Source organism: Pseudophryne corroboree, chromosome 2, assembly GCF_028390025.1.
Source record: "Pseudophryne corroboree isolate aPseCor3 chromosome 2, aPseCor3.hap2, whole genome shotgun sequence".
Taxonomy (NCBI): domain Eukaryota; kingdom Metazoa; phylum Chordata; class Amphibia; order Anura; family Myobatrachidae; genus Pseudophryne; species Pseudophryne corroboree.
In genome coordinates, this window is record NC_086445.1 from 499,376,866 (window position 1) to 499,395,644 (window position 18,779).

At 46.5% G+C, this 18,779-nt stretch overlaps 1 protein-coding gene across 1 annotated transcript in view; it reads right to left on the minus strand.

Moving 5' to 3' along the window:
• Nucleotides 1-3,328: 3,328 nt before the first annotated feature.
• The window catches only part of UNC45B (unc-45 myosin chaperone B), a 55,983-nt gene continuing 40,532 nt past the window's right edge, over nucleotides 3,329-18,779 (minus strand). The window contains exons 15-20 of the mRNA XM_063953994.1: nucleotides 16,566-16,632; nucleotides 16,303-16,416; nucleotides 15,330-15,445; nucleotides 13,055-13,172; nucleotides 4,635-4,793; nucleotides 3,329-3,800 (exon numbers count right to left, since the gene is read on the minus strand). Of these exons, the coding sequence (XP_063810064.1) occupies nucleotides 3,540-3,800; nucleotides 4,635-4,793; nucleotides 13,055-13,172; nucleotides 15,330-15,445; nucleotides 16,303-16,416; nucleotides 16,566-16,632 (835 nt within the window). The 3' untranslated portion in view covers nucleotides 3,329-3,539. The remainder of the gene's footprint in view (nucleotides 3,801-4,634; nucleotides 4,794-13,054; nucleotides 13,173-15,329; nucleotides 15,446-16,302; nucleotides 16,417-16,565; nucleotides 16,633-18,779) is intronic.

The window sequence follows — 18,779 nt, forward strand, 5'->3', positions numbered from 1 at the left end:
GTGATTGACAGGAAGGGGTTCACTACGATTTGCCGGCGGCCGGGCTCCCGGCGACCAGCATACCGGCGCCGGGAGCCCGACCGCCGGCTTACCGACAGTGTGGTGAGCGCAAATGAGCCCCTTGCGTGTTCTCTGCGCTCGCCACGCTACGGGCACGGTGGCGCACTACACGCGCCACACTATTTTATTCTCCCTCCAGGGGGTTCGTGGACCCCCACAAAGGGAGAATAAGTGTCGGTATGCCGGCGGTCGGGCTCCCGGCGCCGGTATGCTGGTCGCCGGGAGCCCGACCGCCGGCATACTGAAGACCACCCGACAGGAAGTGGGTGTTTCTGGGAGGTAACTGACCGTTTTCCGGGAGTGTACTAAAAAACGCAAGTGTGTCAGATGATAACACAGGCGTGCCTGGGGAAACGGGGGAGTGGCTGGCCGAACGCAGGGCGTGTGTGTGACGTCAAAACAGGAACTAAATAGTCTGCAGTGATCACAAGCTAGGAGCAGGTCTGCAGCTACTCAGAAACAGCATGAAAATATTTTGGAGCAGTTCTGCTAACCTTTCGTTCGCACTTCTGCTAAGCTAAGATACACTCCCAGAGGGCGGCAGCTTAGCGTTTGCATTGCTGCTAAAAGCAGCTAGCGAGCGAACAACTCGGAATGAGGGCCTGTATCAGCCCCAGACTGTCTTATGTAAAAGACACTATATTAAAGCACTATATGGAACTGGACACTATAACAGAAATCAAGCAACATATACTGGTGTTAACTTTTGTTGTAAACCTGGCACATGTTAGTCTTGTGCAATGCGTCCAGCTCTTCAACATATATCTTGGGTTTTGTCACCACATTTGTGTCTGCATTTTTGGTGCAAAATGTGCGCAGATCAATACGAGACCCACATTTTATAAACAGAGTATGAACGGCAGCAATGCCATTTCATTGTGCTCTGTGGTGTGGCTAGATATAAATAAATGCTTACTGCATTTTTTATGTTACAGTCCTGACGTCAAAAGGGGTGGAATTTTCATGGACCAAAAATGGCATTTGTGGGTGATTGGGGTATAGGGCTTATTTGTTCCCATACCTAGATGCTGGGAGGTATAGAAATATGAGATATTCTGCAGCTAAATGCAGAGAAAAAAAGAATAATGTATAAAGCATTTCTAAAAAGAAAAATTTGTTCAACTCTCTTTGAAAGAGAAACAAATAGAAAAGTAAGCATGAGAATAAACATAATAAATATAAAGTCAGCTTTATTAAACATTATGCTAAAAAGTCCTTGGTATCCCAGAAAATATGAAAACACTGCTACATATTGAGACAAGAACCCAAATCAATAAACTTGTGCTTTATCCCAACCCAAAAAGGATATGTGACCGGACACAATTTGGTTACGTACAGTATACAAATCATTTTCAAATAAACATTAAGTGTGGCTCATGTGTTTTATGTGAAATTATAAAAGTAACCAAGATGAACATGCTTATATTATTGTAGGATGTACTGTACTTATAGGCGATTGGATAGTAAGGGGTAAATTTACTAAAACTTCTAAAAATGAAAAGTGGTGATGTTGCTCATAGCAACCAATGAGATAATTTCTCTATTGCATCCTAGAAAATGATAGACAGAGTCTGATTGGTTGCTGTGGGAAACATCACTACTTTTAATTTTTAGAAGCTTTAGTAAATTTACCCCTAAGTCTCCGTCTTGGTTAGAGATTTAGGGGTCTATTTACTAAGCTTTGGATGGAGATAAAGTACCAGCCAATCAGCTCCTAACTGTCATGCCACAGACTGGGTTTGAAAAATGACAGGAGCCGATTGGCTGGTACCTTATCTCCAGCGACTTTACCTCCATCCAAGGCTTAGTAAATAGACCAATGGGCTCATTTATCAATGAGTGATACATTTCACTGTGAATGATAAATTGCACCAGCCAATCAGCTCCTAACTGCCATTTTTCAAACACAGTATGTAACATGGCAGTTAGGAGCTGATTGGCTGGTGCAATTAATCACTCACAGTGAAATGTATCACTCATTAATAAATAAGGGCATTCATTTCTTATTCACAATACAAATAAACTTTTAAGAATTTGTGTTCATCATAGAAGTATGCCAGTTTTGTTGCTGCTTCAGGCAGTACAATGACTACGTCAGGGCTTCCCAAACTGTGTACCTAGACACCCTGGGGTGCCTCGAGGCCTTGGACCACCAACCTTGGGTTGATGGTACAAGACCAAATCAAATTATTTTTGGTCCAACTGCTGCAGCTAGCACTGGTTTTGCCTAGGCACACAGTTTGGGAACCACACAGGGGTAGATGTAAGGCTCAATATGGGGGTGAAGCGATATCAGCATCATTATGTGCACTGATACCGCTTCTCCCCCATGTATGAAGGTGGGGAAGTGTGCTCAGTTACAGGAGGATCAGTATGTAATCCCGCCGCACGGGATGCTGAATGTCAGTACACCGACATTGTCATACCGGGCGCTAGAATGCCGGTAGGGGGGTGAACACAACAAAGCCCCTTGCGGGCTTGCTGCGCTCACCACGCTGTGGGCTCTGTGGTCTTTATGGGTGGCGTGGACACCCATAGAGGGGGAATCACCTACTTCGCCGGTATTCCGGCGGCGCTATATAACCCCCGTTGGGATCCCAGCATCGGTATTGAGACAGCATATCTCAACACTGCTATCTGTAAGATAGCAAGCCAATATGAAGGGCAATGTATGAACATTCAGTTTCACTCACCGTTCCAATACCTGCAACTATCGATTTTGACAGCTGCAGGTGTCTTTGCCCATACACTACACTGTCCCTGGCTGAAGCAGCTGCTGCCTCCAGGCTACATGTGAGATCTCATGATAATAGCGAGATCTCACACATGCCCAGTAAACCGGCCAAGAGAGAGAGTGTGACGGCATATGCGCAATATTGGTGCGGCACCCGAAAAAGATGTGGGAGGATGCGTATCGCTGGAGAGGTGAGATAATACACTCCCATATCGGCAGCAAGCATGTTAATACAGGCTGTCGAAGTATGTACTGCAATAATGTGGTGAAGCGGCTCTGAACATTTAAGGAATGATATATGCATTTTCATACATTTACCCCACAGTTTGGGAAACACTGAAGTAGTCATTGTACTGCCTGAAGCAGCAACTAAATTGCCTTATTTCTATGATGAATGCAAATTCTTTAAAGTTTGTGAATAAGAGATGATGAAACAAACCGGTTTCAGCATTCACTGCTAACATCATGTGTACAATCAGAAGCACAACTGTACACCACCACATAACTGACCCTATGGATGACAGGTAGGCATAATTTACTTAATCTAATATTTTTATTCAAATTTACCAATAAAAAACTTTAATCCTAAGGGTGCTGTGAAAAAAAAGCTGATACTCTAGGGTGCCGTGATTCAAGAAAGTTATTTGTGTACAGTAAATTAACACTCGCTTCTCTACACATGCATACAGAGGGAATGAACGATTCAAACTTGGGATTTGTGTCATGTCACACACTATGCCAGCGCTCAGGAGAAAGGCTTTATTAAGGCATAATCTAAGCATTTAACCAGTGCTTCTCTGGCCACAGCTATAATCGGCCGCTTGTTGGGATTGTCCTCTTGTTTTCCAATTACAGTTAAGATCTCCAACAACTCGGACTCCACCAGTTTCTTTGCCAGCTCTTTATCTGCACAGATGAGGTTGTGGGCGATTACAAGTCCTCGGTGCTGAACCTGCAGGTCATCATTCAGGCAAAGTCTCTGAAGGATTTCCATCCACTGCGTAGACTGGGGGCAGGTGAGAATACAGGTATGATTAATACACGCAGAAGTTTCTAGTCATAGTGATATAGATAAATGGCTACAAATAAGCATCAACAGTACAGTTTAGTCTACCATTCCTAATATCCACCCATGTGTGTGCTCAGTACTATTTTCCTGGAAAAATAGGTTGAGGAACTATGGGTCAGGGGGTGGAGCTATTAAAAAAGTTATAAATAGATAGATAGTTTTTAGAAAAGAAGACACTCAAATGGATTTTAAAATAATGAGAGGTTCCTGCCGGTTCCTGCTGAAAAATAGCATTGTGTGTGCTTAATGCACATATATAATTCTAATACTCTACTAATGTGGTGTATCCTTTATTCTATCCACAAAATCATTACCCCAGTGAATCCATGTTAACGTCAAAAATATGTTAAGCAATTTACAAATAAACCACACCAGGGGCGTTTTAGGAGAGGAGGGGACCCGTGTACAGACTCCGGACGGGCCCCCTACTCCCCATGGCGTTGTAGGCTCCGGCATTGTGCCAGAGTCTACTGCGCATGTGCAGGTCTCGGGGAACATGGCGCCTGCCATGGTACAAAGACAAATTTTGTACTGCGCATTCACTATGGCCATTTTTAGTGTGATTTTTGCTGCTGCTACTGTGGCTTTAGCCGCTACAGCACCTGTTGCGGTACTCCGGAAAGGTAAGTATTACAACAAAATGGATGCAGTGTGTATGGTGAGGGGCCCTCTTGGACCCAGTGGTCTGTGTGCACCGCATACACTGCACCCATGATAGAAACACCAATGAACCACACTTTTAATAGCAATGTGAGAATAGGTTTCACTTACCACTTCAGTCATTTTATGACACAGACTCTTCTGGGCAGATGTAAGTATAGCAAGAGCTCCTGCTGCTGCTCTTTGCAGTTTTACCTCATCATCCTCTCCACACAGCAATATCACCAATTTCAAACGATCATTTCCATCTGCCATAAACCGTTCCTGAACCTGGTAGAATAACATACAGGAGAGAATGACAGTGACCTGTGACTTTTCGGTTGTTTAAGGTACCAAAAACCAACTACAGAGGTTACTTCAGAATGTAAGGGAATATGAGGGAAGGTATCAAACCTTCTAAGCACTGCAGTGGAGAAGTTGTCCATAGCAACCAATCAATGTACTTGATAAATGCTAGTTGATTGGTTACTATGGGCACCTTTTTCACTCTTTAGAAGGTTTGATACATTCCCCAAAAATCAGGTTACAGAATATTTACAGAATATTGGAAAAATATGACAACTTACTAACTAATGTGGGCCATACATAAGCAGAGTGATTCCCTTATGCTGATCAAATATAACAACTGGCATGCATAGATGATAAGTGATCTGGCACAGAATCGTGGAAATCCAGCATGTTAAAAATCCCCAACTTGCCAATCACAACCATGTTTTGGTCAGAAACAGCAAATCAAGGATTTCCAGCATGGTGGATCTCCCCGATCCCCCGTCACAGACATCGGGGATAATGCATTTGCCGGGGGCTGTCCAATTAGCCCAAATGCCAGTGATTATCTAGGGTTTGGTTTTGCCTCAGGAAGGCAAAGCCAAATCCGTGATAAGCTGCCATTTTTTCAGCAATCGCGGACGGGAAAATACATAGGTTTACGGTTTTTCAATAGAGAGACAGTGTCAGGAAGAGAGTAGGGGAGATAGAGACAGTGTCAGAGAGAGAGAGAAAGAGAGAGGAGCAAGAAAGAGAGGGTCAAGTAGATAGAGTGTGTGTGAGAGAGAGAGAGAGAGGAAGAGAGGAAGAGAGACAGTGTCAGGGAGAGAAAGAGACAGCATCAGAGTGAGGGACAGTGTATAAAGGAGAGAGGGAGAGAGAGGAGAGAGAGAGAGAGAGAGAGAGAGAGGAGTAAGGAAGAGAGAGTCAAGTAGATGGAGTGTGAGAGAGAGAGAGGAAGAGAGACAGTGTCAGGGAGAGAGAGAGACAGCATCAGAGTGAGAGACAGTGTATAAAGGAGAAAGGGAGAGAGAGACAGTGTCAAAGAGAGAGAGAACGGGAGACTGTCAGGGAGAGAGAGTGAGTGTCAGAGAGAGAAAGAGACAGTGTCAAGAAGAGAGTGAGGGAGATAGAGACAGTGGGGGTCATTCCGAGTTGATCGCATGTAGCAACTTTTTGCTGCCTGTGCGATCAACTAGACGCTGCCTATGGGGGAGTGTATTTCTGCATAGCAGGGCTGTGAACGCTTGTGCATCCCTGCTATGCAAAAAAAGTTTCCTGTAAAAGAAGACCAGAGTTAGAGTTACTTACCCTGTGCGTTCGATCCAGCGATGCAGGTCCCGGAATTGACGTCAGACATCCGCCCTCCAAACCCATGGATACGACTGTGTTGGACTCGCCACTCCCCGAAAATGGTGAGTTGCCACCCGGTTCCACCTTCCTCCTGTCAATCTTCTTGCGGTCGCCGCTGCGGCCGCTTTCTTCGCTAGCAGCATCGCTGCCTGGCGATGGCCGTCGTTGGGCAATGACACGCCTGCGCAGTTCCAACCCTAACGCACGGCTGCGGAGAAGCGCAGCGTGCGATCGGGTCGGAATGACCCCCAGTGTCATGCACAGAGAGAGAAACAGAGAGGGTCAGGGAGAGAGAGGGGGTGAGGGAGGGACGGAGCGGAGGGAGAGCATGCAGAAGAGACCCTACTTGACCAAGCACAACAGTGAGCACAGGTCTCTGATGGGAGCCGGCACTGCACGGCATTAGCCCCCACCACCTAAATATCCACGAATCGCGACACTGCACTGTTCTGCTGTGGGGAGCCAGCCAGGTAGGGGCAGAGCAGGCAGGGCCAGGCTGTACTAGTGTTGCTGCAGTGTGGATGTGTGGAGGCATGATCACCAGGGCCGGATTAAGCGTTCAGGGGGCCCGGGGTGCTTAAGACAGGGTGGCCCCATGCCTCTGCAGCAGCTTCTACCAGCCTCTTATCTCTCCCAGGCAAAGTCCCAGGGTCCGGGCGCTGCTGACGCTCACCAATGTGAGCTGTTGCTGTTCACCCCGGCTAAGTCCCGGCTCTAGGTGCTGCTGCCGCTCCCCTGTGTGAGCTGATGCTGCTCTCCCCGACTCCGGGCACTGCTGCTCACCAGTGTGAGCTGATGCTTCTCTCTTCCCGGCTAATCACAGGTGGTGCTGCTGCTTATGTGTGATCCTGGCCTCCTCATGCCTGCGTCCTGCTGATTACTTCAGCAGCACAGGCGCCGGGAGGTCACGGTAGCAGCAGCAGCCATAGCTGGGTCAGATCAACTCTAGCAGAGGGCCCCCTTGAGATGGGGGGGCCCGGGATATTTACCCCCTGTAACGCCCCCTTAATCCGGCACTGGTGATCACTACATCCTTCAGCTGCTGGGGGCTATAACTGGTAGCTGTTCTGTGATGATCTCATCTCCAAGCGCCACCTCGGCTCTTGACTGCGGTGAAATCATCGACCTGGCAATAAGCCAGGTCTGGGCATTAGTAATACAAAAAAAAGGGTATTAGTAATACAAATGTAATACAATAGGTAACTTAATTATCTAACCTACATTAGCAAAACAGAATACAAATAATAAGATTTTACTCACCGGTAAATCTATTTCTCGTAGTCCGTAGTGGATGCTGGGACTCCGTAAGGACCATGGGGAATAGCGGCTCCGCAGGAGACTGGGCACAACTAAAGAAAGCTTTAGGACTACCTGGTGTGCACTGGCTCCTCCCTCTATGACCCTCCTCCAGACCTCAGTTAGGATACTGTGCCCGGAAGAGCTGACACAATAAGGAAGGATTTTGAATCCCGGGTAAGACTCATACCAATCACACCGTATAACTCGTGATACTATACCCAGTTAACAGTATGAAATATAACTGAGCCTCTCAACGGATGGCTCAACAATAACCCTTTAGTTAACAATAACTATATACAAGTATTGCAGACAATCCGCACTTGGGATGGGCGCCCAGCATCCACTATGGACTACGAGAAATAGATTTACCGGTGAGTAAAATCTTATTTTCTCTGACGTCCTTGTGGATGCTGGGAACTCCGTAAGGACCATGGGGATTATACCAAAGCTCCCAAACGGGCGGGAGAGTGCGGATGACTCTGCAGCACCGAATGAGCAAACTCTAGGTCCTCCTCAGCCAGGGTATCAAACTTGTAAAATTTAGCAAATGTGTTTGACCCCGACCAAGTAGCTGCTCGGCAAAGATGTAAAGCCGAGACCCCTCGGGCAGCCGCCCAAGAAGAGCCCACCTTCCTCGTGGAATGGGCTTACTGATCTAGTATGCGGAAGTCCAGCCGCAGAATGTGCAAGCTGAATCATACTACAAATCCAGCGAGCAATAGTCTGCTTTGAAGCAGGAGCACCCAGCTTGTTGGGTGCATACAGGATAAATAGCGAGTCAGTTTTCCTGACACTAGCTGTCCTGGAAACATAATTTTTCAGGGCCCTGACTACGTCCAACAACTTGGAATCCTCCAAGTCCTTAGTAGCTGCAGGCACTACAATAGGTTGGTTCAAATGAAAAGCTGATACCACCTTAGGGAGAAACTGGGGACGAGTCCTCAATTCTGCCCTATCCATATGGAAAATCAGATAAGGGCTTTTATATGACAAAGCTGCCAATTCTGACACACGCCTGGCCGAAGCCAAGGACAACAGCATGACCACTTTCCACGTGAGATATTTCAAATCCACGGTTTTTAGTGGCTCAAACCAATGTGACTTTAGGAAATCCAACACCACGTTGTGATCCCAAGATGCCACTGGACGCACAAAAGGGGGCTGAATATGCAGCACTCCCTAAACAAATGTCTGAACCTCAGGCAGTGAAGCCAGTTCTTTCTGGAAGAAAATCGACAGAGCCGAAATCTGGACCTTAATGGAACCCAATTTTAGGCCCATAGTCACCCCTGACTGTAGGAAGTGCAGAAAACGGCCCAACTGAAATTCCTCCGTTGGGCCTTCCTGGCCTCACACCACGCAACATTTTTTCGCCATATGCGGTGATAATGGTTTGCGGTCACTTCTTTCCTAGCTTTAATCAGCGTAGGGATGACTTCAACTGGAATGCCCTTTTCCTTCAGGATCCGGCGTTCAACCGCCATGCCGTCAAACGCAGCCGCGGTAAGTCTTGGAACAGACAGGGCCCCTGCTGCAGCAGGTCCTGTCTGAGCGGCAGAGGTCATGGGTCCTCTGAGATCATTTTTTGAAGTTCTGGGTACCAAGCTCTTCTTGGCCAATCCGGAACCACGAGTATAGTTCTTACTCCTCTCCTTCTTATTATTCTCAGTACCTTGGGTATGAGAGGCAGAGGAGGGAACACATACACCGACTGGTACCCCCACGGTGTTACCAGAGCATCCACAGCTATCGCCTGAGGGTCCCTTGACCTGGCGCAATATCTTTTTAGCTTTTTGTTGAGGCGTGACGCCATCATGTCCACCTGTGGCCTTTCCCAATGGTGTACAATCATTTGGAAAACTTCTGGATGAAGTCCCCACTCTCCCGGGTGAAGGTCGTGCCTGCTGAGAAAGTCTGCTTCCCAGTTGTCCACTCCGGGAATGAACACTGCTGACAGTGCTAACACATGATTTTCCGCCCATCGGAAAATCCTTGTGGCTTCTGCCATCGCCATCCTGCTTCTTGTGCTGCCCTGTTGGTTTACATGGGCGTCGGGCGACCGCCGTGATGTTGTCTGACTGGATCAGCACCGGCTGGTGTTGAAGCAGGGGTCTAGCCTGACTTAGGGCATTGTGAATGGCCCTTAGTTCCAGAATATTTATGTGTAGGGAAGTCCCCTGACTCGACCATAGTCCTTGGAAGTTTCTTCCCTGTGTGACTGCCCCCCAGCCTCGAAGGCTGGCATCCGTGGTCACCAGGACTCAGTCCTGTATGCCGAATCTGCGGCCCTCTAGAATATGAGCACTCTGCAGCCACCACAACAGCGACACCCTGGCCCTTGGAGACAGGGTTATCAGCCGATGCATCTGAAGATGCGACCCGGACCACTTGTCCAACAGATCCCACTGGAAGATCCTTGCATGGAACCTGCCGAATGGAATTTCTTTGTAAGAAGCTACCATCTTTCCCAGGATTCGCGTGCATTGATGCACCGACACCTGTATTTGTTTTTGGAGGTCTCTGACTAGAGATGACAACTCCTTGGCCTTCTCCTCCGGGAGAAACACTTTTTCCTGTTCTGTGTCCAGAACCATACCCAGGAACAGTAGACGCGTCGTAGGAACCAGCTGCGACTTTGGAATATTCAGAATCCAGCCGTGCTGTTGTAGCACTTCACGAGATAGTGCTACTCCGACCAACAACTGCTCCCTGGACCTCGCCTTTATAAGGAGATCGTCCAAGTACGGGATAATTATAACTCCCTTTTTTCGAAGGAGTATCATCATTTCGGCCATTACCTTGGTAAATATCCTCGGTGCCAGGGACAGACCAACGGCAACGTCTGGAATTGGTAATGACAGTCCTGTACCACAATTTTGAGGTACTCCTGGTGAGGAGGGTAAATGGGGACATGCAGGTAAGCATCCTCGATGTCCAGTGATACCATGTAACCCCCTTCGTCCAGGCTTGCAATAACCGCCCTGAGCGATTCCATTTTGAACTTGAACCTTCGTATATAAGTGTTCAAGGATTTCAATTTTAGAATGGGTCTCACCGTACCGTCTGGTTTCGGTACCACAACCATTGTGGAATAGTAACCCCGGCCTTTTGAAGGAGGGGTACCTTGATTATCACCTGCTGGAGTACAGCTTGTGAATTGCCGCCAGTACTACCTCCCCTCGAGGGCAGCAGGCAAGGCTGATTTGAGGTAACGGCGAGGGGGGGTCGCCTCGAACTCCAGCTTGTATCCCAGTGATACTACTTGCAGAACCCAGGGATCCACCTGTGAGCGAGCCCACTGGTCGCTGAAGTTCCCGAGACGCGCCCCCACCGCACCTGGCTCCACCTGTGGAGCCCCAGCGTCATGCGGTGGACTCAGAGGAAGCGGGGGAAGAGTTTTGATCCTGGGAACTGGCTGTCTGGTGCAGCTTTTTCCCTCTTCCCTTGTCTCTGTGCAGAAAGGAAGCGCCTTTGACCCGCTTGCTTTTCTGAAGCCGAAAGCACTGTACCTCATAATACGGTGCTTTCTTAGGCTGTGAGGAAACCTGAAGTAAATTTTTTTCTTTCCCAGCTGTTGCTGTGGATACGAGGTCCCAGAGACCATCCCCAAACAATTCCTCACCCTTATAAGGCAGAATCTTCAATTGCCTTCTAAAGTCAGCATCGCCTGTCCACTGCCGGGTCCCTAATACCCTCCTGGCAGAATGGACATTGCATTAATTCTGGATGCCAGCCGACAATATCCCTCTGTGCATCCCTCATATATAAGACGACGTCTTTAATATGCTCTATAGTTAGCAAAATAGTATCCCTGTCCTGACAGGGTAATAGACCACGCTGTAGCAGCACTATCCATGCCGAGGCAATTGCAGGTCCCAATATAGTACCTGAGTGTGTATATACAGACTTCAGGATAGTCTCCTGCTTTTTATCAGCAGGCTCCTTCAAAGTGGCCATATCCTAAGACGGCAGTGCCACCTTCTTTGACAAACGTGTGAGCGCCTTATCCACCCTAGGGGATATCTCCCAACGTGACCTATCTTCTGGCGGGAAAGGGTACGCCATCAGTAACTTTTTAGAAATTACCAGTTTCTTATCGGGGGAACCCACGCTTCTTCACACACTTCATTCACTCATCTGATGGGGGAACAAAACACTGGCTGCTTTTTCTCCCCAAACACAAAACCCCTTTTTTTTTGTGGTACTTGGGTTAATGTCAGAAATGTGTAACACATTTTTCATTGCCGAGATCATGCAACGGATGTACCTAGTGGATTGTGTATATGTCTCAACCTCGTCGACACTGGAGTCAGACTCCGTGTCGATATCTGTGTCTGCCATCTGAGGTAGCGGGCGTTTTTGAGCCCCTGATGGCCTTTGAGACGCCTGGGCAGGCGCGGGCTGAGAAGCCGGCTGTCCCACAGCTGTTACGTCATCCAGCCTTTTATGTAAGGAGTTGACACTGTCGGTTAATACCTTCCACCTATCCATCCACTCAGGTGTCGGCCCCGCAGGGGGTGACATCACATTTATCGGCATCTGCTCCGCCTCCACATAAGCCTCCTCATCCAACATGTCGACACAGCCGTACCGACACACCGCACACACACAGGGAATGCTCTGACTGAGGACAGGACCCCACAAAGCCCTTTGGGGAGACAGAGAGAGAGTATGCCAGCACACACCAGAGCGCTATATAACACAGGGATGAACACTATAACTGAGTGATTTTCCCTTATAGCTGCTTATATATATACTGCTGCGCCTAAATTTAGTGCCCCCCCTCTCTTTTTTTACCCTTTGTAGTCTTGAAACTGCAGGGGAGAGCCTGGGAGCGATCCTTCCAGCGGAGCTGTGAGGGAAAAATGGCGCCAGTGTGCTGAGGGAGATAGCCCCGCCCCTTTTTCGGCTGACTTCTCCTGCTTTTTTATGGATCTCTGGCAGAGGTATTTTTCACATATATAGCCTCTAGGACTATATATTGTGATTTTTTTGCCAGCCAAGGTGTTAATATTGCTGCTCAGGGCACCCCCCCCAGCGCCCTGCACCCATCAGTGACCGGAGTGTGAGGTGTGCATGAGGAGCAATGGCGCACAGCTGCAGTGCTGTGCGCTACCTTGTTGAAGACCGAAGTCTTCTGCCGCCGATTTTCAGGACCATCTTCTTGCTTCTGGCTCTGTAAGGGGGACGGCGGCGCGGCTCCGGGACCGGACGATCGAGGTCGGGCCCTGTGTTCGATCCCTCTGGAGCTAATGGTGTCCAGTAGCCTAAGAAGCCCAAGCTAGCTGCAAGCAGGTAGGTTCGCTTCTTCTCCCCTTAGTCCCTCGTAGCAGTGAGTCTGTTGCCAGCAGATCTCACTGAAAATAAAAACCTAAAATTATACTTTCTTTTCTAGGAGCTCAGGAGAGCCCCTAGTGTGCATCCAGCTCAGCCGGGCACAAGATTCTAACAGAGGTCTGGAGGAGGGTCATAGAGGGAGGAGCCAGTGCACACCAGGTAGTCCTAAAGCTTTCTTTAGTTGTGCCCAGTCTCCTGCGGAGCCGCTATTCCCCATGGTCCTTACGGAGTCCCAGCATCCACTTAGGACGTCAGAGAAATATAACATCACTCACCTCTTTATTCCCAACCAGATTGCACATGCATTCAGTTGCAGCTTGACGAATCTGTTCATGATTTTCAAACATGTAATTCTCAATTTCAGGAAGAGCCTTCTCCTTAATAATTTTTTGCCTTAGTAATATAAAAATGAGGAGTCAGAGCAAAAATGTACTATATTGCTGCCATAACTTTCAATCGCTTTTTAGATATTACTGCAGTATTGCTACAAGGAATACATATGAGTGACCAGCGGTCCGAATGCCGGCAGTCAGAAGACCAACAGCAGCATCCCGATAGTGAGAATCCAAACAGGTGTTCGATAAGTATACTTACCATCAGGGCTGATGCAAGATCTCTCTGCACCCTAGGCACATCTTCAGCCTTGTTACCTCTAACCTTCAACCCCCTCCCCCTCACACACACACCTCATGGAGGGGAGATGCAGGTGGCCACTAAGTGGGCTGGGGTGAATTGCATCATTATACATACGTACATGGTCAGAATACCCACAGTGGCATCCCGAGCACCATAATAACGTCATTCAAGATGCCGGCTGTCGGAATTCGGGCGTCAGCATTCTGACAGGTGTCAGGATTCTAAACACCAGCATCTGGTCTGCTGGGATGCCATCTACATCCCATAAAAATTGTATGTTTATACATGTGTATACGCACAGACATACATATATATATATATATATATATGCATGTTCCTTATTGTGTACCATTCCCCCATCTTTAAGTTCATTACTGACCGCGTACAGAGACATCCTTCAGTTTTTTGCTAGATGAATTCAGTGGTGCCCTCCAGTGGACGGCGCCACTAGGCAGCCACCTAAAGCTGCCTAATGGTAGAGCCGACCCTGCTTATCTTCCCCTCCAACATCCCTAACCCTTCATTCCTGCAGCCTAACCCTTTAAAATGGTGCCTAAACCTAAGCCCCCCTGCCCGCAGCCTAAATCAGTCCCCAGCATATGTACAATTAGGATGCCAGCTGTTGGGATTCTGATGTCGGCATTTTGATTGTTGTCGGTATTCCGGCGCCAGTCTTATGCCCGTGTGTCGAGATTTTTGAGCCGGGATTTCGACTGCTAGCATCCCGAGCGCCGGCATCCCGAACACATCCTTGCTACTACTCCTCTTTAACAGTTTGCCTTGCCCGTAAAGCTTTCCTTGTTTTAATAGCTTGTTTAACGAAGTTACTAACATATTTCCACAGACAAAAGATTACATACACTCTTCAATTAGCATTATAATAAAACAAAAAGAAAGAAAAGCTTTTGCCCAATAAGTAGCTTTTGCTGCACCAATCAGTTTATAAACATCAGCAGAACAGGGTGTGAAATGTGACACTAAGTAGTTTTAAGACTAACCAATTTGGCCACAGATATGGCTGATGGAACAGCTCAGGGCGTTTGGTAGCACGGATACTATGGGCACCATTAATGCAGTTGACTGATAACTGTACACAAACCATTATTGTCGTGTGTGTGAAGCCACCTAAACATACCAGGCAGCAATAAAATCACTTCTAACTTGTTGGGGGTTATTTTGACTTGGGTGCAAGAAAAATATGCTGTTGTGTACTGCTCATGTGGGTGAAAAATGAACATCCCTACTTCCATATTAAGAGTTGCTGAAATCACTGACTTGACCCACCTTAAATAACTGGAGAGGTTGAACAAGGGATGGAGGGCGTGTTGCAAAATAGGCCAAGTGTAGATTTATAAGTGGAAACAGATGCACATATGTTTCTCAGCAGGCCTGGGGCTTATAATGATCAAGGGTCTAATCTGAGAATTGGTGGAGGTGTGACCTGTGCTGTACTGGTGTGTCCAGTGCTAAGTGGGCGTGTACACCTGCTGCACTAGCACTCCAACTGTCTCTCTAAATACATACAGTAACTATAGAAAATGACAGAATTTTGAAAAGAGAAAAACAGTTTTGATCTTTATTATGATTAATGGCCGACCGTTTGGCAAGCTGATGGCTGGTTATCATCAGGCTGTCAAGATGATAGTCCTGTTTTTAATGGGAAGGCTTGAAGCTGTAGCTCCATCTGCCCCATTGTTAATCTGGCCCTTCTTCGAACAAAGGTTTGTGCTGATGATCATGAATGTACCCTTACAATCGTCACCATCCTCACACACTTAGACATGAGCTTACCTAATTCAATGGGAGCAAATGCAGTTTTGCAAATTACTCTTTTTTCAATAAGTTCTCATGACACATTATTGTGTGATTACTGCATTGAAAGTAAAAATGAACAAAATGATGATGAATACACACCTCAATTTGTCGCTCTTCCCAGAGAGGTTGGTCAAACCCAGGAGTGCTTCAAAGTTCTGTATGCCATCCTTCTCTGTGTTCAAGAGATTTACTAGAGGACGCACAACCTCATATACCTACAACAGAAGCAATATAAAGACGAGAGGACTTAAGACATATCCCAGCGGAAGCCATATATTATGTGCAAAATCCCGCATTGCCAAACCAGCTTTGGTCCAGCCACATGCCTAGATTTCTGTGCATAGGTTTATGGCGCAAGATGAAAGCATTTGCAGGGGAGTAGGAGTTTACACTGGAAGAAGAGAGGGTTTGGGTGTGAGTGACTTGCACATAAGTTTGTAGGGCAAGGCAAGAACAATATTTTATTTGAAGAGCAAAATTATTAATGGTGAGAAAGAGATGGACAGGGTACTTTTTCAGGTATGCTCCTTGTGCTGCTTTTACTTTTGCATTAGATCAGAGCTGGTTCTCTCCTATACTTATTTCAGGGTGCATTTTGGGCCTTCATGAATGACTTTGGTGAATAAGTGAATTTCTAGGTGTGCCCCAAGCACTGGAAATAAGTTTCACAGAAAAAGAGTAACACAATAAAAAGAGGAACTAATGTTCCCTTACTCACAGTTCACTAAAGTAATAAATAATAAGTGGTGTTTGAGAAAGTTACAAGTGTAATTTAATGAAAGGAATGGTCCTAAAGTAGTTGGAGATTGGCCTTTGATGAGACATTTACACTTATGCACACAGTGCGCCTCTTGTCTGCCTCCCTCTACCCCTAGGTGGACATATAAAGGCATCTACCAAAAACATCTCTGGCTGGATCATCTAGGTGCATTGGTGAAAAAAAACATAGTGTTGTGTAATTGATGCCCAGTAATGATCAATAAACAGAAACTCTTGCTATTGAACTAATTGTGGCCTTGCACCTTCATACAACATTTGAGACTTACATAAGAAGTGCCATGGAAATACATACCCTTTCTCCAGGGAAGGCAATGTCAGGGTTTGATACAGCTGCTATCTTAGCTAGACCATGAGCAGCCTTTGTTTTCCCTACTTCTGTACCTTCCAGAGCCAGTGGGATCATGGCCTATCCAAGACAAATGTCATATCATAATGTTATATATTTTATGTAATAGTTACACCGTTAGATATTTTAGCAATATAAGTGTTTAGCCACAGCTTGCACCATGAATCCTAATAAAGAGAGAGTAAAAAGGTATGCATGATAGTATTTACCTTTCCTCCCCCTTGTGCAACAATTGTTCCTCTGTCCTTTGAATCTTCACACAATGCCAGGAAAACTCTAAAAGCGGAAAATATATGCATTGCACAACATTTTCACATCAACACTTCAAGAGGCATTAACACCTAAGCTTTTCCAATAACTCCGTATTCAGCAGGGTTGTAATACCTGAGGCTGTGCATACAATAGGGTACATGTATAAATGTAGACTAAAATGTCTAGAATTGTGCTAGCTGTATCTGATACGTTGATGTCTGATAAGTTGACGTTTCATATATTACAGGTTTGCCTCCCTCGCGTGGATGTCTGTTATTGCTCAGTGGAACTAATTTTACAAAGACAGTAGTGCCATTTAATATTGTGATGTAAATGTTATATTGTACACACTAATCACAAAATTTCTTTGTAAACAATATTTCCAGTTGTTGCTTCCTAACTCATGAGCAAGCCACGTAAAGCTGCCCATGGGAAAAGCAGCTGGTCCTGAGATCTACATCTGCAGCCCTAAGCCTTTGCCCCTGCAACTTGTTTATCATCATAGCAAAGCAGACACTTATAGGAAACTGCTGACGCTTAAACTGAAAAGGAAAATTGTTGGGGGTAAGGGGTACACGTGGTATAAACACAGTCGCACCTGCACCAAATGCCATTAGAATCTCTGCCTCAATTAGTTTCCTCTGCAGAGCAGTCACTTTAAGTCAGGTTCCATTGCAAAACTTGGGTGGAATCAAGTTCCACAGCAGCATGATCGGAACACCAACTTTCAGTGTGCCAAGTGTCAACCGTCTGGTTCTCCTTGAATTCACATTGAGATTATACATATTCCAGTTTTTTTCTACGTCATTAAGCTATACAATAGTGAAAAGTTGAAAACGAGATCTAAATTTATCCAGTAGCTTTTGCGTGATGCCAGAACGAACAGACAGATATAAATCTCCAGGCGTGCTGCCATGTGCTTTTTACTAAGGAGTGGCTTCCGTCTGGCCACTCTACCATACAGGCCGGATTGGTGGATTGGTGCAGAGATGGTTGTCCTTCTGGAAGTCTCTCCTCTCTCCACAGAGGAATGCTGTAGCTCTGACAGAGTGACCAACGGGTTCTTGGTCACCTCCCTGACTAGGGCCCTTCTCCCCCGATCGCTCAGTTTAGACAGACAGACAGCTTTAAGAAGAGTCATGGTGGTTCCGAACTTCTTCCATTTACGGATGATGGAGGCCACTGTGCTCATTGGGATCTTTAAAGCAGCAGATATTTTTCTGTACCCTTCCCCAGATTTGTGCCTCGAGACAATCCTGTCTCGGAGGTCTACAGACAATTCCATGCTTGGTTTGTGCTCAGACATGCACATATAGACAGGTGTGTGCCTTTCCAAATAATGCCCAATCAACTGAATTTACCACATGTGGACTCCAATTAAGCTGTAGGAACATCTCAAGGATGATCAGTGGAAACAGGGTGACATGCGATTTCTTAGTTTTTTACTTTTAATAAATTTGCAAAACTATCAAAACTATCATCGGCTTCGAGCAGGACGGCGGGGCGGGAGTCCACACACAGTTCGGTGAGTGTATTTAAATGTTTTCTGTTCATTTATGTGTTATGTGTTGATAAAAGAGACGAAGGTCTCTGAAACGTTGACCACGACACAGCTGTGTTTGCCTGTTATTTCTAAGCCTGGAGTGCCGACTGTTTCTCTCTCTTTCTCTCTCTCTCTCTGTGTATATATATATATATATATATATATATATTCATACACAGAGACACATTTACATGCTCAGATATGCCTATTTTGTGCTACGAGTGGTGTGCAATAAGTTTCTGGATGTGCAGTGCATGGGTACAGTAGGCACAATCTGACTGGTTGTGAGCTGTAATCTCTGACTAAAGTTCTTGTGAAATGGCAAGGCACAGAACCACATATAAGCAGCACTGCACACCGAAGAAGTCAGCATGTTCACTTCCTTCACCAACTCATAACAGACAGTGCCAGATTAAGGTCCACATTGGCCTGGAGCTGAAATTTCTGAAGGGCCTATTGTGTGCCTTGGTGGGAGGTGTGAAAAGCACTGCCATGGGAGTGGTCTAAATATGGGATGTGGCCTGTGCCATAGGTGTGGCTATCTCCATGGAGGTCATAGCTAGTGCCTTCCTTAACCACTAGCCTGGCATGGTCGCACCAGATGCGACCATTCCTGCAATTTCTAACC